General features: G+C 45.3%; 2 protein-coding genes across 7 annotated transcripts; one reads left to right on the top strand and one right to left on the bottom strand.

The window, feature by feature from the left end:
• Positions 1-5: 5 nt before the first annotated feature.
• On the bottom strand, positions 6-10,978 carry LOC146391723 (uncharacterized). 4 transcript variants are annotated; one of them, XM_084924649.1, is made up of 8 exons: positions 10,640-10,775; positions 6,055-9,380; positions 5,089-5,259; positions 4,612-4,842; positions 3,215-3,264; positions 3,077-3,132; positions 2,696-2,998; positions 6-1,942 (listed from the first exon to the last, which is right to left on the bottom strand). In XM_084924649.1, the coding sequence occupies exons 2-8, from the start codon at positions 9,223-9,225 to the stop codon at positions 1,926-1,928; spliced, it is 3,999 nt and encodes a 1,332-aa protein (XP_084780775.1). In that variant the 5' UTR covers positions 9,226-9,380; positions 10,640-10,775; the 3' UTR covers positions 6-1,925. The 4 variants fall into 4 exon arrangements, with proteins under 4 accessions (XP_084780775.1, XP_084780774.1, XP_084780772.1 ...); XM_084924648.1 differs by lacking the exon at positions 10,640-10,775 and adding an exon at positions 10,885-10,978 and having other exon boundaries at positions 4,612-5,259; XM_084924646.1 differs by having other exon boundaries at positions 4,612-5,259; positions 10,640-10,774.
• A 1,109-nt stretch (positions 10,979-12,087) lies between these two features.
• On the top strand, positions 12,088-25,193 carry zfta (zinc finger translocation associated). 3 transcript variants are annotated; one of them, XM_084924655.1, is made up of 5 exons: positions 12,088-12,211; positions 14,452-14,961; positions 15,841-16,200; positions 18,580-19,038; positions 20,873-25,193. In XM_084924655.1, the coding sequence occupies exons 1-5, from the start codon at positions 12,088-12,090 to the stop codon at positions 21,361-21,363; spliced, it is 1,944 nt and encodes a 647-aa protein (XP_084780781.1). In that variant the 3' UTR covers positions 21,364-25,193. The 3 variants fall into 3 exon arrangements, with proteins under 3 accessions (XP_084780781.1, XP_084780779.1, XP_084780780.1); XM_084924653.1 differs by having other exon boundaries at positions 14,449-14,961; XM_084924654.1 differs by having other exon boundaries at positions 14,449-14,961; positions 15,844-16,200; positions 20,873-25,192.
• Positions 25,194-27,986: the final 2,793 nt, after the last annotated feature.

The following is a 27,986-nucleotide window of genomic DNA, read 5'->3' as shown; positions in this document are numbered from 1 at the left end:
GAATGAACAGTAGAAAAAGTTTATTACTGAAAAGGCATTTAAACATTCCCTTTTTAAACTGGCAGACAATCACGTCTGATTTTCATGAGTGATCTGATCACCACAAGCTCTTTCCACTGCGTTGTGGCTCCACAGACAGTATTCGCCTCCTCAGCTTTGTGCTCAAATACAAGAATATTTCAGTGTTGTAATCTTCATGAAAATCATAGAAAAAGCATTGAAAAGCATTCCAGAGCACTTCATCCATTTACTACTTAAGTAGGAAAGCCTTGGATTGATAACATTCACAAATGAAATACTTTTCTAACATGGCGCTTTCTACAGATATGAATAATGCATCATCAACGATCACTTGCGTAAGAGGAGATTCAATAAATAACAAGGCTGCTCCAAATATTGTGGAACGGCACAGAAAAAGTCACATTTGGCATGTCATAACCAGCTTTATATTAGTCTATTTACAGTGCTGCAGGAGATTTTTGCAGAGGTGACAAACTGTCCCTAAGAAAGTTGTCTCGGTACAAAAAGTTGCCCCTGGAGGAACACGTAAGGATGTGATGCAGTAGCAAATTGCAGCTCAGTTCCAGATGCCCCATTCAGTGCTTGAGAAACTATCAAGGCTCTAGAGCAGACTAACCTGAATACAAGCCTGCAGGAAAATCTGCACACTAGCAGATTCTGTCAGCTTCCAAATAGTAGAAAATGTTGTGCTGATGCTGTTTTTCTACAGCTGACTAATCCCAGGGTTAAATATTAACTTATTGTATTAACTTGTGTATAAATGTCACATTGATAAAAGCCATGGATTGTATCCCACGGCTGCTATCAGTGAACAGGTAGTGTGTCTCTGCACAACTGCAGTGACCCAGTCCTCCAATACAAACGTATTCAGCAAGTGTTCCTCAGTCCGGTGCATTCAGCCCCAGTTTGTGCTCTCAGCAGCTCGGCCAGCAGGTTGCGCCTTTTACTTTCCAGGAGTTTTCAGGAACTTTAAACAATCAATATTATTCTTTAGATTTGGTGCTAAAACACTTCCCACTGTGGAATTCACAGCCTGGACACTGGTGCTAATTTTATGACTGAGCTGAGCTTCTTCTGAGCTACTCATTCAGCAAGTCTTTTACCCCCATACCACCTATTATCCCGTTTTTCCTTGGAATACCTATAGTGTTTTCCCAGAATGCTGAAATGTTTACCCCTGCAGAAAATCCAACAAGGCAGAACAGAGCAGTGAGGAATGTACAAACTGGCTATGAGTATGCTCCAGCTGGAAAACACAGGTTATATTTTATTATGGCGCCCACAGAGGTCATGTGATCAAAGAAGATATTTGTGCAAGTCTGTGATTGGATCAATAAATTAAGACCAAAAAGCTCAGTGGCCTAAAAAACTGATATGTCCAGCATGCCATTAGCTTAGCCTTCCCAGAGTGAAGATTTCCCAAATGTAGTTTTCTTTAAGTAGTAATGTTTCACTCCAACACTCATCTCAAGGTGCTGTATTGTAAGAAGCAACAATATTATAGAGAAGTGAAATGATCCCCTATGAGCAGCAAGAGTGGGGAGGAAGAGCTCCTTTTGAACAGGAGGAAACTTCTGGGAGAAGCAGGAGCAACCGTTTGCTGCAGCTGATTGGGGGGTGAGAGGAAAAAAGGAGCACAAAAAACAAACACAACAGGAGAAGGACTGACAGCAAATCTCGGATGAAGCAGCTTCAGTATAAAAATGTCCTCACTGCCTTTGATAAACATACACAACCCTGGTAGGAAATGAGGTAAAGCTGCTTTAGGGCATTCTTTTCCAAGGTGTCTTCCTGCAGAGGTAAACACACTGATAAGAAATAAAATACACGAGAGAAAGGAGGTGGGGTTTGTTTCTCCTGGTCCATGGTCTTCAGTTGCCTCCTGCAGCCGTCTCTTCAGCTCTTCAGTTCTTGTGTGGTTCTGCAAAAGAAGTCACACAGCGTTGTTAACAGATCATCTGCAGAGAAATGGCTTAGCCTTTTTGCTAAAGCATATAGTTAGAGCTGGACCAGGTGACCCTGAATCCTCCCTTAGTTATGCTGCAATAGACGTAGGCTGCCGGGGGATTCCCATGATGCATTGAGTTTTTCCTTTCCAGTCACCTTTCTCACTCACTATGTGTTAATAGACCTCTCTGCATTGAATCATACTTGTTATTAATCTCTGTCTCTCTTCCACAGCATGTCTTTATCCTGTTTTCCTTCTCTCACCCCAGCCAATCACAGCAGATGGCCCCGCCCCTCCCTGAGCCTGGTTCTGCTGGAGGTTTCTTCCTGTTAAAAGGGAGTTTTTCCTTCCCACTGTCGCCAAAGTGCTTGCTCATAGGGGGTCATATGATTGTTGGGGTTCTCTCTGTATATATTATTGTACGATCTACTGTACAATAAAGCTCCTTGAGGCGACTGCTGTTGTGATTTGGCGCTATATAAATAAAATTGAATTGTTTCACACTGATCGGTGCAGTCAGGCGAGTTTGCACCGTCATTGTATATAACTGCTGAGCCAGTGTTGCTACCATTGCATTATATGAATATATGAGCCGATTAAAGGATAAACCTCAGTGGGGATCAGTCGTACAGATGAGGCTAACAGATGCTCTTCTGCAGCTACTTTTAACTCTGCTGTGTTGCAAAGTCAGGTGACTTAACTACGTGATCCGAGCTCATACTGTACCTGCCACAGGTCTGCTGTGCTGCTGCAGCTGGCTGCTGAAGAAGCGTTCCCGCCGGGACACCTGCTCATCCCAGGCCTCCCGTATTTGCTCTTTCTCGCCGGGCTCCAAGGTTAGGGTGTGCGGGTGGGCCTCGTCAATGTGGGCCTTCACTCCCTCTAGGCTGTGGGAATATTGCAGTTCCCCACACACCATGCACACCAGCAGCTGGTTGAGTGGGTCATAGTCCATGAGGTAGCGGCTCCTCCACACAGCATCGGAAACAGAATCCTCCTCACTTTCAGCAAACAGCAGCTCTGACTCATCTGAGAAGGCAGAGTTTGTTTTTGGCTACTTTCACCATTTTATGTGCATTCGTTCAAGTTCAAAGTGACATACTTTACCTTCGATTGGGGCTGTGTAATCCGAGTATGTGAAGGATGCCGAGTCCACTGAAGAGCTGTGAAGGGAGATTTTTGTGTGTTATCCTGAATGCTCATGATGCTGATATCAAAAGAAAGCGAGCAAAAAAAATCTCTGACCTCATTAGATGTTCTGACTCCTCAGAGGAGTTCACCCACTGACCAGGTGCCTAAAGATATTAGACAAAGAGTGAAAAACTAAAGCAAAGGCCACGTGCAGTGTTTTTACGTGCTTTCATGAGCTCCCTGAAACAAGGTGAACCCAGACACAAGTCAGACTGGAGAGATGCTTAAGCAGAGTTCCTGTAGTTTTGTCACTTTGACATTATTTTGTGTATTTTTGTAGTTTCTTTCTGGTGCTTTTGTGTCTTTTAGGTCATCTGATTTACTTACAAACAAAGGCTTTGGCAAAGAACGGGGCACGAGTGCACCATTTAGTAATCTGTTCCTTTTCTACTGGAGTACTAAAGTAATCCTCTGTTTCTGTATCACTGAGAGATCAGTCGTAGGAATGATGGTCTCAGCCTTGTGATAGAAAACCTGCGTGAGTGTCTGATTTTTTTAACCCTTATTTATGTGGGGAACATACTTGTTGTTGCTGAAAGGACCCTCTTCAATTTTTAAATTAATTAATTATAAGTGTGAGAATTTTAAAATCTACTGGGAACCAATGTAAAGAGAAAGATACTGGTGGTGGACAGTGGTACCCCTCACTCTCCTGGTAGATACAACTATGATATGAATTTCAAAATCCAATGTGACTTCAGAAGATTTTCAGAAAACTTGACCTCTGATGTCTGACGGTGAGGTTGAGGTCATGAGATTTGAACTCATTGAAGGTTTCTAGCAGACACACCTATCATATCAATTTGAAAGTTCTATATCGTTTTGTTCTTGAGGCTGTGAGCTTGCTTGCTAGAGCCTGTTACGAGTCTGACTGCAGCATTTTGTAATTGTTTGGAGGCATGACAAAGATGTGCAATGACAGAAACGCAAGAACAATTTGCTCTAGTTCAAAGAACGAGGCTCGCATTTTAGAAATGTTCCTTAAATGAAAGTAAAAGGAACGCGAGGTACATTTTATATGTGAGTCAAAGTTCAGCGAGGAATCAAATACAAGTTCAAGTGGAGCTGTAATCATGGCCTCAGTCACTAATCCCGGATAAACAGCCAACCAGGGTGGGCAGCCTATTTGGCTGGTGAGGCTTAAAAGATGGCATAAAAAGGATAAGAAATGCCAAAAAAAAAGACAGAATGATAAAAGGAAAACATCAGTGGACCCAGGATTGAACCTTGTGGAACCCCTCGGGTTAATCAAGCGGTGTAAGAGGAGAACTAGCACACCCTAACCAAGAAAGTCCTTCCAGATAAATAAGAAGAAAACCAGAAATGCCAGCTAAACCTTGAGCCTATTAAGTATAATATAAATGTCAGTAGTATGTAATATGAATACAATAATCATTACATGCCAGTAAGCTAAAAAAAACAAGCTGTTTATGTAACTGTGCAACTCTCACCTCTGTCTGTAGACTCAGGGGAGGCAGCCTAGTCTTCCAGCTGTTGAAGCTCTGGGTGATTCCCTTCTCCCGAACTGCCTTCCTGGCTCTCTGCTCCTTCTTTTTTATCCTCCAGTACTCCCGCTTCCTCCTCAGAAAGTCCTGCTCACTTTCCCCTGGGATGGGCTTTGGAGGAACCATGGTGCTCACTGGTGCCAGCTGGATGGAGGATTGTTTCTTGTGTGGGGGACTCTGAAGGTGAGCAGAGGGGATTTTTAACGGACTTTGACCAAGGGGTTCAATGAGGTGCATGTCAGTACTGGACAGTGGTTTGTCTGGTGGCTTCACAGCGGGGAGGGCGGGAGCTGAGTCTACATCAGTGCTTCTAGATGCTTGTGAAAGCTGCAGAGATTCAGAAACTCCTGCACAGCTGGATACAGCATGTGAAGGCCCAAGATTGACGTTGCTGTACTCATTGCTGGTGATAGGCAGTCTGACCTGGAGCGTGCACGCTGACTGTTGAGCATTAGATGTTGTTTGGCTAACAACCAGAACGGTAGGGATGCTGGTCACTGAGTCCAGAGGAGAGACAGGTGGTTTGGGCTGGAGGGCTCGTTTTGCTGGAGGACTCGCCCCTTTAAGACTGTTGATAATAACGAGCCCCGGGGTCTGAAAGAAGGAAATATGACATGAACAAACGGCTTTTCAGAAACTGAGGCAGAGTTTGCTCCTAGCTTTAATGGGCCCCCTTCAGATGAACTCCACTTTGTTTTTCCTGTTCAAATACCATCTGCCTGAGAATTTTCTGTCGCAGCGATTCAAGCTTCAGCTGGACTGAGTCAAAGTCTGAACTGAGTCGACTGCAGAAACCACTTTTATATACATAGAGAAATTTAGGTATGTCAAAAAATGCACTCTTTGCATGGAGGGCCCCTCTTTTACATAGACACTATGTGCACATGCTGCTAAATACTCAATAGCTTTCATTCATTTAAGTGATGCTTGGGTTTTCTGCCCATTGCACGAGCTAAATACAAAGTTAGGCTGCACTAGTCGGAAATGGTTCATCTGGTAGCACGCGGCAGATTTCAGTGGCCTTAGTCAAGCTTGTCACCTTTGCAGTCATCAAACTGAACTCTATATGCAGATAAAAGGCGTGAGGAAGAAAATCAAACGCAGTCTTCTTTACTTTGAGTGTTGAATTTCTGCCACGCTCAGATCCTGAACACAACACGAAAATTTAGGCTTCAAAAGGTTGAAATGCTACATGGGTCAGAGCTAGCACTCATTTTTCAAAAACAGTCACATGTGAAGATGAATCTGATGATGATGATGATGCGCAGCTGACATCAGGGGCAACCAGCGGGACACAACGTACTATCAAATATGATCAATATTAGCTATTAGCTACACACCAAAGCGCTGAAACTTGCAGAAAAAGAGCTCGAGTGCTACTCGTGTTACCTGAATGCTTCTGGGGAAGAGCCCGCTGCTGCACTCCCCCTCGCCGTCTTTCTGCCTGGCCTTTAACTTGGCCCTCTGCTGCCTCTTCATCAGCTTCCAGTACTCCCTCTTCCTCTGCAAGCTGGTCAAGCCGCTCTGCTCCGTCACCACGCTGTTGTACCTCCGCTTTGATTCGGGGCAGATGTTCTGTTCTTGTGCCTGATGCTGTTCCTGCTGTTGCTGCTGTGGTTGCAGGTTATCCAGCGTCACGGCTGTGATGTGATGCAGCTTTGGTGGCTCTGGAGAGCAGCAGGTTTTATAGCCGGCTTTTTTAGCGCAAAGCCTCTGGGTTCTGCGTGGTGCTTCCATGGAGGTGTTTACTATGTAGTTCAAAGGGGTCTGGGATGAGTGCTCACTGGTATGATGCACACCTAGCTCATTGGAAGCAGGAAGAGGTGGAACTGTCTCACTCACCTGCGATGGGTTCTTGAGTTGAGGGCTTTGTAAACTGGCCTTTGCAGAGACCTTGCTGTCTAGCTCCCAGCTTTTTATCTGCAAAGTGAGGTCAGCAGCAATAGGAGCCGTGTCATCCCTTTCAAAGGACAGCTGAGATAAATTTGGCTTCATGTCTTGCTGTGAAACCTCTTCTATTGTCTCCATTTTAATAGAGTTCTGCTCACTTTTACATTCTGTCACTGTGCTAAGAGATTCTTCCAGGAGCTTCTTCATGGAGGCCACAGCTAGCAGAGTGGCAGTTTGGCTGTCTGCGCTCAGACATGGGTCAGACTCCAGCTGGGGTGCTGGAGGTGGGGAAGTAGGGGGTTTGATATCTGGACAGATGGCTTGTTCTGGTGGAGAATTTAGGTCAGCTGCTGGCATGGAGTCACTCTCCTGTTTCATTTCATTTTCACGAGGCAGAAAAAGCACGCTGTTGTTGGAAAGAGGAGGTGCATTTGCTGTAGTGTCGGTGAGATTTCTACTCTGAGGCACAGTGATCAGCGTCCCCTGCTTCTGAGGCTTCCTCCTTTGTAAGGCTGCACCGGCCCTAGCATGTAAAACACCCTGTCTCAATCGGACAGCACGAGCTGCTCTCTGCTCACGCTTCTTTATCCTCCAGTACTCCCTCTTCTTTGCCATCCTCTCCTCCTCCGTCAGCCCCGCATCCAGAGACAGGGCTGACAGCGACGGCGCTCTGCTCGAGATGGTCATTTTCATAACACAACTGCTAACGTTTGAACCTGCTGAATTTTGAGGGCTCTGTGGATGAGTAAGTGTGAGCTGACCCACAGTTTGGATAGCTGATGAGTGCAAATTAGGAACGGTTGTGCTTTTGAGGTGAGTCTGTGGTCTAACTGCGAGCAGTCGCGGCAGTTTGTTGGCTAGCTGTCCAGGAGCAGAGACTTTCACCTGAGCTAAGCAAAGAGGAGGGGGAGCCGGGTTTATCCTGATGGGAGCAACACTTCTCAGTTTAGCGTCAGGCTGACACTGTTGTTGTGCCAAAGGAGTGTTTGTAGAAACTACACAAAGCTCTACTTGGCTTTTGTCTTCTGCTATGCTGTGATCTACAGAACTGTGAGGGATGTTAGCAGTCAGCGTCCCGTCCTCTTTGATGAATCCTCCGATGGTCTCTGGGCTGTGAGTGAGGGCACTTCCGGTTGACTGCGCCAGCACTCTAGTCTTCCTCATCTCCTCGAGGATTTTCTGGTAACGTTTCACCCTCCTCATCAAAGAATCTCTCTCTTTCAACCGAACCTTTACCTCCATGGACAGCTTAGCTCGCTGTTCGCGCTTTTTGATCCGCCAGTACTCTCTCCGTTTAGCTATTATCTGCTCGGGCGTGTCGTCAGGGTTGATTTTGGGCAGACTTCTTGTACCAAAAGCTGAGGGCAGCATTGGGGATTTACACCTTAGACTTCTATGGTTCATTAAGTTTCTCTGTGCTTCGATGAACCTTTGTCTAGGCGTTTTATATCTCGCGATACCCCGGGTAACACCGCCAAGATGACCGTAACTTGGAACCTTTCCCTGAGAGTCTACTGGTTTTTTCACAGATGGAACATCAGATGTTTGCAGAGCAGTTACAACTACAGTTGCTGTCCCACTTTGCAGTTTATTGTTTTCACTTTTGGCTGATGTAAATGATGTTTTGACCCGTGTATGACACTGCTTCTGGCTTGCTCCTCTCAAAAGTGACTCTGATGGAAGAACTATGCTTCCCACGTGTCTGGTTTTTGGTGCCGTTAGCCTCTGAAACGTCATCTCTGCACCCTGTGTCCTCTCTCTGGCTTTAGCTAACCTAGCTGCAAGCTTTGCTCGCTGCTCTCGCTTTTTGATCCGCCACTGTTCCCGACGCTTGGCTGCTCTTTCCTCGTCGGACTCCAGAGAAGCTTGTGCATTGCCAACACCTTTAGCCCTCTGTGTGGTGACCAAGGCACGCTTTGTTCCACTCTGAGGTGTTGAGATGGCTGTTTTGCTCTCTGCTTTAGTGGAAGTGGGGCCGCATGGAGAGGACACGAGAACGAGACCTGTGGGTAAGACTTTGGGCTGAGTGGGTAATACAACCTGTGCCTTATGTTGGTTTCTGGGGACTGATGCACCCTGCATAGACACACATGGCTGAGGTGCTGTTTTACTGGAGCTGCCATTGGTTATTCTGGTCACTCTGACTGGAGGCACTGAGGATACGGTGTTCAGCTGAGTTCCACTGGACACGGGTGAGGAAACGGTTGCGTCCCTTGCTGTCTGACGTTTACCTGCGGCTGCGTTGCCGCTGGCTGATTTGGCAGAGATAGAACACGACGCTGGCAACTGAGGCAGACGCTTGTTGAGCTTTACTGTCTGGAGCCACTTCTCCTTTTGGCTGTCAGTGGTTTCACGTGACCCCTCCCCCAGAGCATTTCCGTGCTTTGACACAGAATTGTATGAATTATCATTACTCTGCAGAGGAGGTGACAAAGCACCTGATGACTGGGCCAGAGTGGAAGCCTCTTCCGCAGGGGCATTTAGCTGCTTTCCTCCCTGGCTGCTGCTGTTGTGTTTGTGCCTTTCCCTCTCCTCTGACAGACGGGCCCGCTGCTCTCGCTTCTTGTTTCTCCAGTACTCTCGCTTTAGGGCGAGCGTGGCATCATCGTACTCCGAGGCCGGCCGGTAACGGTGGGACGTTGAGCCACCTTTACCTTTTGCAGTTGGCATGCTGTTGCCAGGTTAGACAGCCCATCGGTTCTCATCCAACAGCAGTGATTGGCCTTGGTAGCCCCTCAGTCCAGGATCCTAACTGTCATTATCAGCATCATCATGTTTCTGAGCACCTCTTATGCTCTCCGACATCACATTGGTGTGCAGATATCCTGAGGAACAGAAAACAATCTTTGCATTAAAATGTGATGAAAATAACCTAAAGCCTAGGTAATACTTTGTAATAAACATTAAGCAACAGCAAAACTAACACAAGTTGAAGTCACTTGGATGAGTGACGAAACGTTTCCGATGAACAGAATGAAGACCTTTTTGGGATTTCCTTACCTGGATGATCGAGCATGCATCAAGACAATATTTTTCCACATTTTTCCACTTTTTAAAACACAATGTGTAGCACCTACTGAGGTTTGCAATTGCCGTTTTAAAGAGTATATAAGCAGGCAGGTGCGGTGGCCATAGTTAGGTTTGGAAATAACTGCCGGAAACAGCAGTGCTGCACACTGAGATCCTGCGCTTCAGGATCTCTGCTCTTAGCAGTGATTGGAGCCATGGGAATTACAACATGCTCACTGATCAGTAATGCAACAACAAGCACAACAACATTAACAAATGCTGTGTATAAAACACTGCGCACAATAATTCCCTTCAATTGCACAAAGTAATGATAATATTAGCGAGGATTGAAGAGTCAAATAGCTATTTACAAAAATGTAACAATTTATACGTTTTTTTATTTCCACCAAACAAGTTCAACCAAAGTCATTTTATCTGTTTAACTCACATGTGTGTGCCTCATGATGAAATGAAAGTACACAGAGTACACGGAGTAAGGTGGTCTCAGTGGAGCACTGACGTACTCTAAGATCTGTAGCACTCACTCCAGCAGGATTTCGTGCACCAGTCAGGAGACAATAAATACGTGCACGACGCCCACCTCATCTGTCCAACATCTGTGCAGATTCCCGCGTGAAACGCGAGTTTCGGTGTAAGATTTCAGGAGATAACTATGAAATAAATGAAATTGTCGTCGTGTGTGGGAGTGCTTCGGCTCCAGAAAGCAGGAAGAAAACAGCGTGTCGCTGTCCCTTTAAAGCTGTCTCTCTCTATCACAAAGTCTATCTGCCATTTTTCTTTATTCTCAGTGTGTTTCAGTCAAACGCCACCAGGCCACTCAGCCGAACAACCTACAGCAAAACACGCAGAGCGGCCGTGGAAAAGCGGTCGCACTAGAGCGGAAATGGTGCCTGGATCGTTGTGTCTCTCAGCGGCACAATGGACAACATTTTCCTGCTCTGGTCCTCGCGGACTGGCGCCTGTCTGCGTGAAAGCCGCGAGGACAGGCGCAGATTCGAGCCGCAAAGCCGCGCGCCCGGAAGCACGAGCGACAGAAAACATGCACGTCCGTTACCTTTTAGCGGCACTTAACTTTCCGGGACACTTTGGGGGCGGTTTTGCACAGATATTCTGCCAGGACACTGCAGCTACTTTCCGCCAGTCGTGCTCAGGCTGCCTTGACAACGCTGAAAAGTACCAGGATGTGGGATGCTCGCTGTGTGTGTGTGTGTCTGTGTACATAGAGACAGTAGTGTGCAACGCCCCCTCCTTTCCACGCCACATCCATTCACTGGGTCGCATTAAAAGGATTTTACAAACCTGTCACGAGTCCCCCTGTCTGTCTGTCTGTCTGTCTGTCTGTCTGCAGGAGGCTCTTCCAAAGCGAGCCAAAGATAATGTGGTGCCGGGACACGGAGGCCCGCACAGCTGTTCCCTACTGGAATAGCTGCACAAAGGTCCATTGATTTATTGTCTTTTTCTACACATGACCTGAATTCATGTGCACACGCTTCAAGCAGGGATCCACTTTTCTACACAACGACCAAATGAGCATGAGGGAGGGGCTGACGGACAAACAACGTTAGGGCGCTGGGGGCCACGGCCCGGTTCCTTTAACGTGGATCCGGTTTGAAAAAACTACATTGACGTCACAGCAAGACTATAGCTAGGGACTGAATACATGAATTAAACGTGTGTAAATCTTTGCGATCCAAAGGTGTGAGTTAAGTAGCTGAAACATTTTTCATTTTAATAGCATTAACATGAGTTTAAGACTTTTACAACTGAGGCCATCAAAGTTAGTGTATCAGAGGTTTCAGTCCGACTATGTCAACTCAGACAAGTTTACTAATCGAGAAGGAAGTCATGAACACGTGCGAGTCAGTCTCTGCGCCGCTGAACATCTGCACAGATGTGTATGACACATGAAAACAGCGCGTGCTGCCCCGGTACAAAGCAGGAGCTGCTGAGGGGCCCCGACTCACCGCCTCGTGGTTAACCGGCGCTCTGCCTTCATGTCGCGGCTGTGGGACAGCAGCAGCAGCAGCTTACCGGTATTAGCGCCTGCTGCTCCCTCTGCCCCCCCGGGGTGGGTGTGCATCGTCGTAGCTGCTACTGTCTCTTTAAATTTACCCAGGAGCCCCTTAAGGAGCCCCAGGGGCCCCTAGTCCGGCTCCCCACCCTGAAGACAAGCAAGAGCCTAAAAATTCATGAGTAGAGGCCTGAGCCGAGGCGCCTCCACCGAGCACCGCGGAGCAGCGGCCCTTTTCGCCGGTGGATTTATGATTGTGTGCTTGCATGAAAAGTTAACTTGGCTCCCGTGCGGGGCGCGTGGGGGGACCGCGGAGAGCACGGGCTCCTCGGCGGTGGGCTCGTTATAGAGCGCCTGGCAGATGCGTGTCGAACGCTGCGGAGCGGCGAGAACGTGTTGTTGTTGTGAGGGTGACATGCCCCACGACGGCGACACGACCCACTGAACGAAGCACCGCCAACCACGACTAAAGCGAGAGCAGCGATCCAGTGATGGAAGAGAAAGGAGCGGGGCAGGGGGAGCCCGTGAAGCTCCGCTGTGCCTATCAGCCGGAGCTGCTCTCATTAATGACAAGCGGGCAGGAGGAAACCACGCAGGAGGAGCGCGAGTTAGTAGGTAAAGAGCAAAAAACACATCTAGTGTTAATTTTCTTGTTTTTGTTCCAACGCTAAGTGGGTCTGCGTGGCTGTCAGATATACAGCCATTATCAGGCAGCCAGTTAATCCGTGTCAGGGACAAAGCCATGGAGCAGCATGGCCCCTCCGTCTCTGTGGCTCCTATAAACAAAGGCTCAACTGCACGCAGGCAGCCAGGCGAAGCGCACACTGCTGACACCTAGTGGACAGCGGAGGTACAGGCCGTCTCAGACCTGTCATCGAGCGGAATAAACGCTGATCAGATAAAAAGACAGGGTTATCCTTTCACGTGAGGTGCGAGCTGACCGCAGAAATGTCCCTAAGCAAGTTGTGCTTGATTACCAAATGACAGCAGCGTGACTTTCTCTGGAAGTTTAAAGCTCAAGCTGTGAGGAACTGAAAGGCTAGCGTTTCTAGCCTGAAAGACATGCCTACCAATGTTAGACCTAACAGTTCACTTACATGATATCTCTGCTGCTTTCTCTCATGTAATCGTTTGGGTTTTTGTAAAAATTGGATCATTTAAACACACTATTTAAATGTTACCAATCCGCAGTGAGATAGAAATAGACCTGTGTGGACAGCCTTTACCTTAATAACTTCATATAACTGGGAACTAGAGTGTTTTGCTCCAAGCCTGCTGATGTATATTGTTTTTATTGGTCTCTGTTTTTGAGTGAGCCAGTGCAATGCATGGAGTCAGACTACTGATTATTTGTTGGACGTGTGATTATTATTGAGTGTGCAGTCTGAAAGAGATAGGAGACTGCAAAGTCGTGCTATGGGAGAACGTAACTAGACAGCATCATATGCTAGTCTATAGGATGACTTTAAGGTTTATTTATTTATATAGCACATTTTAAAACAACAGGGTTGATCAAAGGCACATTAAAAGGCAATGCAATGGAAAAAATGAAGAAAAGGAAGCCAGTGAACGTAGAGCCAAAGATTGAATGGTGGGAGGTGAAGAAGTCTAAAAGAAGATTTTTGACCAGATGATTTAACACAATCTCGGAGAATGAGAGGATGATGCCTGAGGACTGAGACGGCTGGTGTTGTGAGTTGGTGCTACATAAATTGACTTGAGGAATAGAGAAGTGTGCTCCTCAATTTAATTTTGAATATAAATCAAAATTGAAATTAAATTTAGCAGCAGCTTCAACAATTTGATGGTTTGTTCACTCTGACGGGTAGGCGGGCCATGTAGACACCCAAGTTTGTGCGTGCAGTAACTCAAGAACAAAGTGGTGTGGGGGCTTCAAATTGATACCATGGGTATCAGATAGGCCTCACGATGCTTTGGTACACAGGAGCTGTACACACTGTAAGATGCTCAGGTAGCTGCAGAACAAGCACAAGTGATCAGCCACACCCCCGCACTGACAGCTGGTGTGAAGTGTTTTTGCTGCTGTGCTGTGTTTGGTTTGTTCTTCACATTATGGGGAAACATCTCCACTTTGATCTTATCTGACTAATCAACATTATTTCAGAAGTCTTGGTTTGTTCAGATGCAGCTTTACAAACCCAATGGCACCATGTTCTTTACGCAAGAAGAGCCTCTCTCCTGCTAACTGAGGCCCGAAGGGCTGCATGATCTGAACCTGAGCTGAATTTACTGGGACATCCTGGAAAGATTGTAGCATTGTGTTAACACACACCTGAATCAGCAGCCTGCCAAACACTTCTGCTTTTACAGATGATGCTCATCTGTAAACTGAACTGTATTTTTCATGCGTTAGCCACTTGCGGCCCACACCACCCCTACTTATACATTGACGTGAAGAAATTTAATGCAATTTGGCCCTTGAAGTGACTTTTTTGTTAGGGAGGATTTGTTTGTTGTTGAGTGCAATGTTAAAATACGTTCCTTAAAAAGCAAAAACTGATTTAATATGAAGGCGACATGAGCAGAGAGCATGTCGGATTGGCTGATGTGTCACTTTGATTTTGTTAAATACGAACAAAATTGCGTTTATGTCAAGTTTTGTCTTGTTATACAATATTTTAAATTTTAAAAAACAAACAAAACACGACATTTTTTGAAATATTTGTGGGTGTTTTCTTGTTTTGTGCTTGTTTTGTGGCCTCACATGAGATGACAGTGGCAGCAGTGGCCCACAGCTTAAGTCTGAGATCTCTGCTTTAGCAACATGAAGACACTGCTTCAGTTTGAAACCTGCTGCTCTGATCTGTACTCTGTCTTGTTCTTGTCTGAAGAAGACGGTCTTGCCAATGGCCATGGAGAGGTGGAATCAGAGAGCGGTGTGGTCACGCCTGTCAGGTCACCAAGCACCAGCTACTGGAGCATCACAGAGAGCCCAGATCACCCCCTCCTCCTCTCCCTGGCCCCGGGGCCCTCTGGAGCCAAACCCAGGGTGCAGAGAGCCTCGCGTCCAGGCCTGAGCCGGATTCCAGGCCGTGACCACCGCCGGTACTACCACGAGTACTGGCGCAGCGAGTACCTGATGGACTTTGACCCCCAGAGGCACGGCATGATCTGCATGGTGTGCGGTAGTTCATTGGCCACTCTGAAGCTCAGCACTATCAAGAGGCACATCAGACAGAAGCACCCAGACTCCCTGCTGTGGAGCGCTGCTGACAAAGAGGTGATCCGCTCGGGGTGGGAGAGCCACCTGAGTTTGGGGGGAGGGCAGAAGTTATACAGCCCTGCTTCGGGACCCTCACTTCAGGGAGAAGAGGACACTAGGCACTCAGGTCAACAGACTGGAGGTGGGTTGGTTTAAGTAGACGATTTTCTCACACTCAGTATGAACTCATATCATGGTGTGAGGAGGAACTGATGATGTAATGTTTGATTGGATTGGACTGTTTGAAGGTAGTCCATGTTGCTTATTTAATATTACAGAGAGATATAGCACTCTTTCTTGCCTGACAAAAATAACATGAATAATCACTCACACACACCAGTGAAAATGGAGCTGCTATCCCATAATGCTTGGAAAAGCAAACAGGAGAAGCTGAACCACTGACCCTGTGACGTGCATGGTGGACAAAGTGAAAGCTGGGATCAAGCACTTCATACAGCATGCAGTTTTCACCCACTCACACAAGCACTTTTTCTACATTAGTGCCTTTTATCTAACACTCACACGCATTCACACACAACTCTGGGTTAGTGCCAAAGCATATTTGGCATGCAGACCAGGGATGGAACGACCGACCTTCTGATTAGCTGATGACCTCCTCCACCTCCTGAGCTGCAGCCGCCCACTGTCACAGTAGGTGGCAGAAAAGTGCAGATTGTGGCAGATATTACTTTATGTAAAAACAATGGATTTAACATTGTGATGCTAGGGAAGTTTCCCAAATGTAAAACTCTCCCAGATTCAGAAAAAGAGTTTAAAAAAACAAGTTTCTTTTAGTTAGCGGTGTCTTTGTTGCTATCTTGCACATTTTCATTGTTATTAGGACAAAAAGGCAATTTGTCCTGGCTGATTGAAGACATCTATAATAACCATGGTGTAATCATATAAATTGGAATGAAGATATAAACACCTGACGTTACCTGTCTGCTGGAAACAAAGCTAGTACAGTGCCATGAAGCTAAAAAGTTGATTTGTTCTCATGCTGTTTTGTCTCTACTATAAGCAGAAACTGCAGACCCTGTGACAGCCCAGGAGCAAACCCAGCAGCCCATCAGCCTGACTCCCTGCTCTGTGGAGGGTGAAGCCCCGCAGCCTACAGAAGAGGAGCAGTACCTGCCCGAGCCGTCAGCGCAGATCTTGGAACGCTATCTGAACGACTCGCTGCATGCCTGGTTCCGTCAGGAGTTCTTGATGGAATACGAGTCTCATGCCGGTCGGCTGCTGTGCATGGTGTGTGGAGCGGTGCTGCCCTCGCTTCACCTGGACCACATAAAGAGCCACCTGCTGGACACCCACCCTAACTCACTGGTGTACAGCTCTGAGGAGAAACACTGCATCCTTCAGGCCTGGACTCAGACTCACGGTAAGAAGTGCGACACCTCACACGCCCACGAGCAAAACGCAGAGTTGGTATTAAAGAAATGGTTCTGTAGTCACGTGGATCAGCGAGGTCAAATGATGAGCAACTAAATCTGATAGGCTGATAATGATAACAACATGATAATAAGTGAGATCATTTGTTTTTTCGATCATTGCTCCCAGGTGATCACATGCTGGCAGTCATAAGAACGTAATGTCACCCTGTGGTCCTTTTACACTTTCACCATCTTCTCTTTTCCTCTCTGTGCTGTGATGTGTTCATGGTTCACATCCATAAAGCTGTGGTCACAGTTTGGATCCCAGTGTGTCTGTTAGCTAAGTGGACAGTGTTTACTGTATTTAGCAGTGGATAAACCCTGTAATGTGTTTGGCTCTCAGAGCGTGTGAATCAGCAATACCCCAGTTCAGTTCATCTTCAGACTCCAAAGCACTGACATTAGAAAGAGAGGCCGGGAGGGTAAGATGACTCATTCTTTAGTGTTGGTGGAGAGAGATGGACACAAACTGGAAATTAAAATTTTATATGTAATTTTCAGATTCATGCCAAACTTGTTTGAGTCAGATGGTTGCACTGGTGCAGAGCAGGCTGGGATCGTCATGGTCAGTAAAAGGTTACCAGAGATTAATTTAAGCTTATCATGCTGGTTGGATTCAAACACCAGGTTCCACCTTTCATAAGGTCCTATACTGTCTAAGACAGGGGTGTCCAACTGCAGGCCTCGAGGGCCGGTGTCCTGCAGGTTTTATGTGTGTCCTTGATTAAACACAGATGATTTAAATGGCTAAATGACCTCCTCAACATGTCTTGAAGTTCTCCAGAGGCCTGATAATGAACTCATCATGTGATTCAGGTGTGTTTGACCCAGGGTGAGATCTAAAAGCTGCAGGACATCAGCCCTCGAGGCCTGCAGTTGGACACCCCTGATCTAGGAGCTCAAAATCAGTCATGATAGCTTTGGTGACATCCACAGAGACCATGAATGTCCGAGTCAGCCTGAACACAGCTGGGATTAGCAACAGAAACGATTGTTTGATGAATATTCTCAAACCAGATCTTCCTTCCAAATTCACCTTTGACCCCTGTCAGTAGTCTGCGGTGATCATTGAACAGAAGTTCGATGAGACAGTGACAAAGACAAAAGGCCAACATCTTAGACATGATTTAGTCTGGCACCATCTACACTTTTATGTAGACATTTATGTATAACTTAACCTGACACACCTGTTACCTGCTGAACTCTTTACTGTGATGGAGACTGTGACAGGTCACATTAACAACAGCTGCTGTCAGAGTTTTGATGAGAGGTTAACAGGAACTGGAGTCTGTTTGTTGCTTCAGTCTTTCTCACAGAGCAGCTGGATCTGTGAGAGTGAATGGATGTTTCTCTACAGTGAGAGAGATGGATGCATTTAAATGTGCAGGAGGAAGAGCAGCAGTGACTTCATCAGTTACTTCTCACAGTAGCATCAGTACGGACACTTTAAACTGTCACATGTCACACTACTCTCAAGAAACGAAACAATTTAAACTGAAACAGGAATCCAATAACTCCCATCAAAACTAATGATAAAAGTGCAGCGATGGTGCTGATGGAGGCCAGAGCTTGAACTGTGAAGAGAAGACTTCGAGCTGCAGGTAGAACGCCAGACGTCAGAATAAGACAAAGAGGTATTATGGACTAAATAATCAAAGCTTGAAATATTTCCAGGGTCGGTGACGTGCACTGAGTGAGAGGCTCCCTGAACCAAAACAGCTACCACAGCACTGTGCAGCACCATGCAGCACCCTCTGCTCGGTCAGGGCTTCATCCTACAGCAGGAAAATGACCCCAAACATAAGACCAAGCTGTGCCAGAACTACCTCAGGAACAAAGAACAAGATGGTGAGCTTGAAAACACAGCACAGCCTCCAGACTGAAACCCCATCGAGCTGGTTTGGGATGAACTGGACAGAAGAGTGAAAGCAAAGCAGCCTACATGGTCCACATTTATGGGAACTTCTGCTACAGATATGGGAGAAGATTTGATTTCTGTTGAAGACAGAAGCCACGACTGTGTTCAGCTGTTATATCTGCCAAAGGAGGCAACTTTGATGAGTCAAAAATTTAGAAAACATTTTGGTCTGTAAGATGATTCTATGATTTCTTTTTTAACTCCAATTACTTATTTGTGCTATGCTTTGATTTCAGTGCAATGAGACATTAAACTGCACAATTTGCTGTTAAAAAACTGGAAAATTGGGGTGTTCTGAATGTCTGAATGACTCACAGCTGTCATTTGAACAGACTGATGTAGCCACAGTGGGACTGAAACAAACGGATTATTTAATATTAGAAATGTTGTATGTTTCTGTGCCCTGTAGCAGAAGAAGCGGAGCACTCAAACAAATCAGAGACCAACACCAAAGATGGCGCTGTGGGGCTCTTCTCTGAGGACGTGGAAACCATCCAGATCAACACTGACGTGTACACGGAGGGCGACGGCACTTTCACTCAGGACACTTGTCTTATTGGTGAGGACGGCGGTGTCGGAGTTCCCCAGCAGGGTCTGCAGCCCTTCCGGCAGCCTAAGAAGAGGAGGCTACACGGGGGCGACCCGTGGCGGCTGCGTCTGGACTATCTGGTGGCCTACGGGCCTCAAGGCCAGGGCATGTTCTGTATGGTGTGTTCTCAGGTCCTGCATGAAACCAAGGTTAGCAGCTTCCGCCGCCACATCCAGGAATGTCACCCGGAGACCACAACCCTGAGCCGCCAGGAAAGGGAAGCCATGGCTGCAGCCTGGACCAAAGATTACCCCAGTGAAGGCATGCAGATCCAAGATGGTGAGAAGCTTTCAACACTGGTACACGTCTCTGTAAAGCTGTAAACTTGTTAGTAGTATTTTTCAACAATATTTGGCCTTTTTAGAAAGTTTGGTGGTTTTGTACTTTTCATGTTTTATAAGTCAGCTTTGTCAGCTGCTGCTGACATCCACAGTCAGTGGAACACAACACATTCCCACTCACAGAGGCTCAAAAGCACCTTACTGCTGTGTTAAGAGTTGTTTGTGTTTGGCTGGCCTTTTTAGCATCCTCACTTACTGTTTAGCCTGAGAAAACAGACATTTGTACATATACCGTATTTTCCGCACTTTAAGCGCACTCCTTTAATTTTCTCAAATATCGACAGTGCGCCTTACGTATGAATTCTGGTTGTGCTTACTGACCTCGAACCGATTTTATGTGGTACACGGCGCTCAAAAATCTGTCAAAAATGTTTTAGTACGACTTTGCTAAGCTACGAAGCCGCACCGCCTGATGGATTGTTGGAGCATCACGGCTGCTGTAGTCAGGAGCCTCGTGGAGTAATCTGGGTCCTAAACTCCGTCTGCTTCAGGTCCAAAAGTCAAACGAACACTGCGGCATCACTGAGAGTTAAAAACTGTCTAAATTCTTTCATCTTTAATAAAATGATCAGCGTTGCTGCTTTACCAGGTGTAACTATGAAGTTTAACATCCATGAAAACACATTTTATTAAATGTAATGGAGTTAATTTAATAAATTCAGAAATCTCTCAGTTCTGACTGAGAGATTTCTGAAAGAATTCAAACGTACAGCTCTGCTATCACCTCCAACATAAATGAAGACAGAAAACTAAACAGCAGTGACATTTGTAGGGTTACTGAAGTTGGACTAGCTGGTATATAATGATGTGCTACGTGATCACTAGCGACACAGCTATGCTACCATAAGATAAACACAGTGAAGCTGGAGGATGAACGCTAACTTTTTTCCACTTGATAAAAGTTAAAGTGAGGGTTCCCGATGGTTAGGGACAAATGCAATCGCATGGCAGGATGCTGTAAACGGACCAAACTTCAGTCAGGAGAACAACTGAGATAATCCATCCACAATACGAGGTTAGTCATTAATATACTGCAACAACATGGGAATAGAGCAGCTGCCAGAGAATTCAGCATTAATGAATCAATGGTACGGAAGTGGAGGAAGCAAGAACAATGAGTTGAGTAAAGTTTGACTTATCTAACTGTTTTGTTTCGCTTAGTGTGCCTTATAATCTGGTGCGCTTTATAATCCGAAAAATGCGTAAATCTCAGCATTTTCAATTATCTATAGAGTCCAGCCGAAACGGACATTTCATAGCTGATACAGTCAGTAAAGGATTCCACATGAATTGCAGTGTAGCGAGTAAGTTAGCTAATGTAGCAGATAAATCTGTTAAACAACGCGCGCTTTGTCAGGAACATTGTTCTGTTTGGGTTTTATTGAAAAATGAAGATGATAGTTTGCTTGCTTATTAACTATTTCTAACCTTACTGACCACTCAAAGCACTTTAGACTACAAGTCACAGTTTAACCATACATTCATTCAGTTTAAAGTGTATAAATTAATCTGATTCACATGCAGGCACAGGGAGAACTTATGGGGTCCTAGCTCGGTCAAACGAGGCGGGAGTGCTAATCACATAGCGTGTATTAACATAGCTTTTTTACAACTTACCGTGAAGACGCCACTTGAGTCAGCACTGTGGGTGGTTAGTAAAGGCTGGAAAAGTGCTATCAGGTACAACAAGCAAAGACACTAGCGTGTGACTTGATTTTGTGGTGGAACTAGGCAAGAATCTGGCATCCCCTCCCCCTTATTTTTTCCCACAGAAATCAACCCCAGTGAAGTTGATGTCCTCAGTACCGCAGGAGAGACAAATGAAGACGCCTCCCCTGATGTCAAAATACCCAGCAAACTGGTGATAAAGGAGGAAGCTGTGGGCGAAGCCAAGGGCAAATCAAAGGATAGCAGCGCTGCAAACACACCTTCTCGTCATGGTCATTACCCCGGCAAGGACCAGAGGAGGAACTACCAGGTGCGCTGGCGGACGGATTACTTGATGGATTACGACTGTAGGAGGCACGGGCTGATCTGCATGGTGTGTGGAGCCACTCTGGCCACACTGAAGGTCAGCACTATTAAAAGGCATATTCAGCAGGTCCACCCTCACTCGCTGTATTTCAGTGCAGTGGAAAAGCAGCAGGCCCTGCAGAGCTACAACCAGACTGCCCTGCATTTCATCCATTCTGATGACTGCTTTTCACCCCGGGACCATGGACATACTGAGCTGGCCCCCACTTCAGCACACTTGGACACTTAAGAAGGGCTTCTGTCTGTTGCTCCTTACATGACTTCAGAAACAGCCCTCCTTGTTCTCTTGAAGGGAAATTCAGGTATTTGTAATTTGTAAAAGACTGCAATTTCCCTTTAAGCCGGCATCTGGGAGCACTGCTGTGGCTAAAGGACAATAACGCGTGCCACATGGGAATCGACAACAATACAAATATCACGCAGCCTAAAACAAAATCAAAGTGCAGCCACTCATTTGAAACTAAAGCTTTTTTGCACATCGCCTGTTTTACCTGAGGACCTCACAAGATTTGGGGAAATTATTGCTTTAGATGTACAAAATGTATGTTTTCCTTATGTATTTATTTCCTAGCTTTGTATCTGTTGGTACTTTAAATATAAATCAACATGAACTCTAGTGGGTAGTCCTCTGGAGCAATCGGATAATATCTCTGAATCTGTGGACACAAACTGTAGAGTAACGCTAAGATACTTTTTAAAAGTAATGTATAGAAAGATGACATGGGGCTCATGCTATCGGTCCAGTCACATTCACTGCTAATGTGGCTAACATTGAACATAGATGGATCTTCTTTTTGTTGGGGGGACATTTGCTTTTCACATCCCAAGAATTGATGCAGTGTTCTCTTTGGCAGCCAACAACAAAACATTTCTGCTTTGCGTCTAGCTAGCTGCTAGCAGCTAGCTGCATGTGAATTTATTCTGCTCCTTAGCCTTTGTGGGCGTACCAAACTAGCTGCTAATGTGCTAATATGCCAGTTTTGTTCAAAGTAGATGGGGTCCCCAGGTACAGGCGCATACAGAGCAGCATTTATGATGGCGACATTTAACAGCCAAGCCTACTAGTTATGTTTATGTCAGAATCATAGCAATGCATGGACTTAATATTTTGTGAAGTTTGACATGTCACCAAGGCAAGATATTAGCTGTGTTGCACCTTCAGCTTTCAGCTGCACCTGCTCCTCTGGAGAATAAAGTGCCCCACAAAAGAACTGAAAGTAATGGGACAGTTATGTCTTTAATAACCGTTTGCCTAATTAGCTAGCTTGCTAACTGGCAGGTAGCAGTTGCCTCACAGCTAGCGTAGCGGCACTGTTACATTTGATGTTCTGATTCCTGTCCTCCAAAAAGGAAAGCTTTACTGAATGCTGAATGCTTTGATCTTAGTGTAAACACAACAAAGATTTCCAGTGTAAACATCCCAACGTGGCAACAAACTCGCAAATTCCACTTTGAGGTCACCAGGGCCACCCTCTTCCTGGGCTAGCTAGCACGCAGACAGAATTAGCAGTTCATGTTGTGCGTCTCATGCGGGCTGGTTCAGGAAAAACAGAAGTAACTTTCTGGTCTGAATCAATGTAAATGTGGAATATTTAAACACGGATACTCGTTCACAGCAGACATGTTTGGTTTGTCAGAGGAGGAAAAGGTCAGGCAAGCTTGGAGAGGACTTCTAATACCGATGCCCTATTTTGCATTTCTAAAGAAAGGCGTTCAGTTATGCAATAAAATATAACAACTTATCGATCCTACGCTTGATCTCGCCACAAAGTTTCATGATGCTCAGCAGTGCTCGCTAACAGACAAAAGGGGTGAGCAAGTTGCTGACTGAGTGAGTGGAAATGAGCCATTGGTTTCCCTGCTGCAAGTCAAAATGTTTGTTCCTTTGATACCCAACGAGTATCTGGACTTTAGCACTTATGGCACGGTGAACTCCTGGAAATGTGGCATTGTGGGGGCCTGAGTCTTCTCTCAGGAAGTAAGAAACAGAGTGCTCAGTGAGGCGAACAAGAAAACTGAGTCAAATTTAAGACAACTCAGCACTTTGTCCCCTAAAATGTACTAAACCCCAAATGTCCTTGTGTGCATCTAATAGAATTAAACTATGTTTGGTGTTATTGCTGAAGACAATGAATGGCAGCGTGCAGTCACTGGGTTCACATCACTCCAGTCTATTTAATCTCTTGTTTACAGAGGAGGAAGAGGAGGCCCTCTTCTCACTTATCCTCAGCATTTGGCATCAACATCAGCCTGAATCATTTTGTTAGCTAAAAGCTGTACAAAAATATGTAAATATGAATGATTATTTCTTTATATGAGCACTTTGATGCAGCCTGGTTTCTACAGTCTCTGTTTGTAATTATATCCAGTTTTTCTACTTTATTCCAAACAGCGTCATTTTTCAACACTTGGAGCGAAGCTCGTTGAACTTCTGCCTTCACTTTGAATCCCTCGCTTCAGCTCTGGTACCGCTTCATATTTTTCGTTCACTGTACAAAGTTTATGCAACGAAGAAAACTGAAGATTAATTATTTGGAAAAGAAAAGTCTGCCATAACCAGTTCTTCACCTGGAAATTGTACCTCAGGGATTTTGTTTTCATCGACAGCCCTTTCACATAATCGTTCTCACCTTGTAGGCTGTCGATGTACTGATGGAAGAGTCAGGATTGGTTGTACAGGTGGGAGAAATATGAGAACCTGGGCCACTGTTTAAAGAAAACAGAAGTCTAAAAATGTTACTTTTTTATTGTATTTTTAAGAAGTTGTGCTTTCACAAAAAGTTGGATTTTAAGGGGAAAAAGTCATGTTTTAAGAAAAAGTCACATTAGAATGTCATAGAATTTTACAATTGTAAGCAAAAGAATATATATACACATGATCAGTTTATTAGGTACACTCTGCTAGTGCTGGGTTGCACTCTTACATCATCCAGCCGCTGCAAACAGTCTTCAGAGATTTGTACGGTTTGCAGATTCGACTGCTGCCCCACAGTGGACGCTGTGGAGTGAACTCAAGAAAGCAGTCTGAGGTGATTTGAGCTTTGTGGCACGGTGTGATAACCTGCACCATCAGAAGATGATTAAACCAGGTCAGCAGCAGTACCCAGGAGGGCTGTGGTGTTTAAACGAAGAGAACGCCCACACTTTAATACCGGCACACAGAGCCTGGACCACTGCTGCAGGCCATGGCGGGTCCATGCTTTCACTGTGTTGAAATTCGGACACTATCATCTGAATATTATAGTAGAAATGAAGACTCATCAGGGTGTTTTTGCAAACTTCTGTCGTCCGGTTTTGGTGAGTCCGAGTGAACTGTAGCCTCCTGTACTTGCTGAGCAGCCCCTGGTCTAGTCTGCTGCTGCTAACGTGTCGTGTGTTTTCTCCTTTTTCAGACCGTTCTCTGTAAACTTAGACACGGTCGTGGAGGAAAAGGTCTTGTGATTGGCTGTAAATAAGCAGTCAAACAGGTGTACCAAATGAAATGGTCAGCGAGTGTATGTTTATTCTGACATATTCTACACCTAAAGCAGAGAATATGACTTCATTCTCAAAAACAACTTGTGAAACCATGATGATATTCTGCGTTTCCCCCTTTACATGCTACAGCGTCTGTGGTCAGCGGCTCCATTCCTGACTCACTTTCTACAAATGATTTCATTTGTTTGCATTAGAGCAGGTCTAACCATGGCTCTAATAAAGTTTTGACACAGCACTTATATTTTAAAATGAGGTGAGTTGCAGTGAAACTCATTTAAGTGAGACATGATGCACTTGATTGGATGTGTGTTTACTGTGTTTGTGGGGGGAGGAGCTCCTCCTCCTTTATGTTCTCATCACCTTTCATCTGTAAATGATCAACATATGCATTCTCTCCTCTGTGGTCTTTGAATAAATACTCATTACCACGAGTCTGTCTGTGGGGTGTCTGTACTACACTATATCTGTGCACAGTTAAGCTCGAATAACTGACACTTGAAATGTGGTTTGAAACACCAGAAGCATCAAAAATGAGCTAAAAGAGTCCAGCTTTGGACCAGCACACAAGTTCCCTCACAATCAGCTCATTGTTTGTATAATAGTTTTAGATTTAATGAAGGCGTGAAGCATTTCACCATCATATTATTATTAATACTGTCCAACGTACAAGCATGCACTACATCTGGTGTTTTTTAATCAGATTACATTTCCCCCTGGGATGAATAAAGTATTCTGATTCTCAAATCATTGTTTCCAGTTTTTATCTTCTTATACAATATTTGGAAACAAAACAAAACATTTTTGGAAATATTTGTGGGTGTTTTCTTGTTTTGTACTACTTGAACACTAAAGTGGCCGTCACATGAGTAGACCGGGCCAGCAGTGGCCCACAGCTCATTTAATGTGAGACCCCCGGTCTAATGATTGGAAGAAACTGCTTTCGTCTGTCATAGTGATATGTGAAATACGGCTCTAAAGGCATCACTGCTCACGCTCAGTCAGTTGATGACGACGGCTAATCGTAAGGGGGACAGTGGGGGAGTCAACACGGTTTGTGACACATGTGACGACACCACCGACCTCGTCAAACACAAACAAAAGTAAATCATTACACAGATTATGACGATGAAGTGAACTGAGGAGGAGAGGAGAGCTGCTGCTGGGGTGGAGTCCTTTGGTGCCACAGACAGGCGCTATCCAGGTGCAGATGCCGAAACGTGGAGCTGTTGGTGACGAGCAGCACTGCTGCTGTAGGTTTAGGTTTTCATGTCTGTGGTTAAACAAAGGTTCGGCCATACAGGAGGGGCTCAGAGTAGAGCCGCTGCTCCTCCACATTGAAAGGAGCCAGCTGAGGTGGTTCGGGCATCTGACAAGGATGCCTCCTGGGGTTGGTGTTCCGGGCATGTCCCACCGGGAGGAGGCCCCGGGGCAGACCCAGGACACGCTGGAGAGATTATATCTCTCGGCTGGCCTGGGAACGCCTTGCTGTTCCCCCGGATAAGCTGGAGGAGGTGGCTGGGCTTCTCTGCTTAGGCTGCTGCCCCCGCGACCCGGGGATGAAGATGGATGGATGGATGATTAAACAAAGGGAATTCACTGCATCCTTAAAACCATTGCTGATGTCTTGGATTCATTATGAAGGTGTAGTTGAAATACAACTACTTTTGACTTTGATTTTCCAATAGATGGTTCTTAAGCTGGTCTTTGACCCGGAGTGAGCACTCCGCCCTTCTCTGGTGTTTAAAAAAACAAAACAAAACAAAACAAATATCTTCACGTATCCTGATAAATAATCTGCTCTGTGTTATTATATATACTGTGTATGCTACATTGTAACCACAACAGTCCTTTTGGATACTTTAAATCTCTTTACAGAATTATTGTGGTATTTGTTGCCTTCTCTGCTGCCCTCTGGACACCATCGTTTTTAATGTCATTGACAGTTTTGCCACAAACTGATTGCAGCTTCTACCTCGTAAAAAAATGTTCTCTGTGGTTTAAAATTGCCGGATATTATTCATAAGAGATGGTTGACAATGTGTGTTGCACATTATAGCCCAACAGTTCATTTCTAGCTGTTTAAATACCAACAATCATTTTTTGGCAAATACTGGAAATCGTTTCTTGGCCTCAGACTTTCAGGTGCTGATTCTCATTCTGCAAACCACTCCAGTGACCTGTTGTTGTGATTTGACTCTATGTAAATGCAAATCAGTCAAACGTGTCTGTGAACTCTGACAAAGCATTTCTGTCCTACAGGGGGAATCTTTTTTTCTGGATGCTGATCTGGATCATAAGCTGTAGATTCAGATTGAACCCACCTGTACACCCGTGCTATTCACTGAGTTTAAGGCACTGAAGCATGACACTAGAGCCAGACTGATGCCAGGATTGAATTTTACAGTAGTGGGTCTCGGACAAGTTCAAATCTCAGGTTGAGGTCAGAGTTCAAATTTTCTAAAAATCTTGTGAACACGATAACTTCAGAAGGAAATCACAGAGTATTTTCAAATTCATCCCACAGGTGCATCTACCAGCAGCCAGTATTGTATTATATATGCAAACGCAGCACATCGTTCCCTTTACGAAAAGCTGCTGACTTGCATTTCTTTGGATCGTACGGTTACATTGTAACCTTGGTTCTCTGAGTGAGAACCATATGACAGAGAACGTCACTTTCCTTCGGAGAATATTTATCTTCAATAAACTCCACTTTTTCCAACTGTTTGCCTCCACACAGGAGCTGATTTTCAAACGTTTCATTCAAGTTTTACAACTATGTGGCTGTTATTTGGTTATGTAATAGCTGGAAGGGGGATGTTCAATATGTGTGTAACTATCAACACTTCATGGTTGTAGCGTGGGGGCCCGGTCTAAAATTAGAAACTATAATCCTCTCCTCACCCAAACACCATAACAGATAGCAGGCTCTCATGTCCAGTCTTATTACTTTAGGGCCTCACATTAAATGAGCTGTGGGCCACTTTAGCGTTCAAGTCGTACAAAACAAACTCAAAATGCGATGTAAGTGTTGACATTAGTTTGTGACTCTGTCACTGAACTAACACAGCCGATCCCTCAGCATGTTTGTGCTCTCTGCTCATGTTGCCTTCATATTAAATCGGTTTTTGTTTTTTAAAGAACTTATTTGAACATTGCATTCAACAAACTAATCCTCCGTAACAAAAAGGTCACTTCGAGGGTCAAACTGCATTAGATTTCTTCACGTCAGTGTACAATGATGCAAGTGGGGTGACGTGGGCCGCGAGTTTGAGACCCCTGATTTAGACATTTTATCAGGTTACATTTGAGTCCTCCTCACTCCCACAGTGGGGGCTGCTGGGAAAATGGTTAGTTTCTTTAAAGCCAGACAAA

The sequence above is a fragment of the Perissodus microlepis genome, chromosome 3 (genome assembly GCF_051167445.1).
Source record: "Perissodus microlepis isolate ML-2025 ecotype Zambia chromosome 3, ASM5116744v1, whole genome shotgun sequence".
NCBI lineage: Eukaryota > Metazoa > Chordata > Actinopteri > Cichliformes > Cichlidae > Perissodus > Perissodus microlepis.
This window is presented reverse-complemented; position numbering and strand designations above follow the sequence as displayed.

Bases quoted from the DNA above. Each gene is read 5' to 3' on its own strand.
- LOC146391723 (XM_084924648.1), bottom strand. From the start codon at position 9,225: ATGCCAACTGCAAAAGGTAAAGGTGGCTCAACGTCCCACCGTTACCGG. The intron at 5,260-6,054 runs GTAACACGAGTA...TCCTTCTTTCAG, and splicing joins TCTTCCCCAGAAGCATTCAG to ACCCCGGGGCTCGTTATTAT. The intron at 2,999-3,076 runs GTAAAGTATGTC...CTGCCTTCTCAG, and splicing joins TTACACAGCCCCAATCGAAG to ATGAGTCAGAGCTGCTGTTT.
- zfta (XM_084924653.1), top strand. From the start codon at position 12,088: ATGGAAGAGAAAGGAGCGGGGCAGGGGGAGCCCGTGAAGCTCCGCTGT. The intron at 14,962-15,840 runs GTGGGTTGGTTT...CTCTACTATAAG, and splicing joins CTCAGGTCAACAGACTGGAG to CAGAAACTGCAGACCCTGTG. The intron at 19,039-20,872 runs GTGAGAAGCTTT...TTTTTCCCACAG, and splicing joins AGGCATGCAGATCCAAGATG to AAATCAACCCCAGTGAAGTT.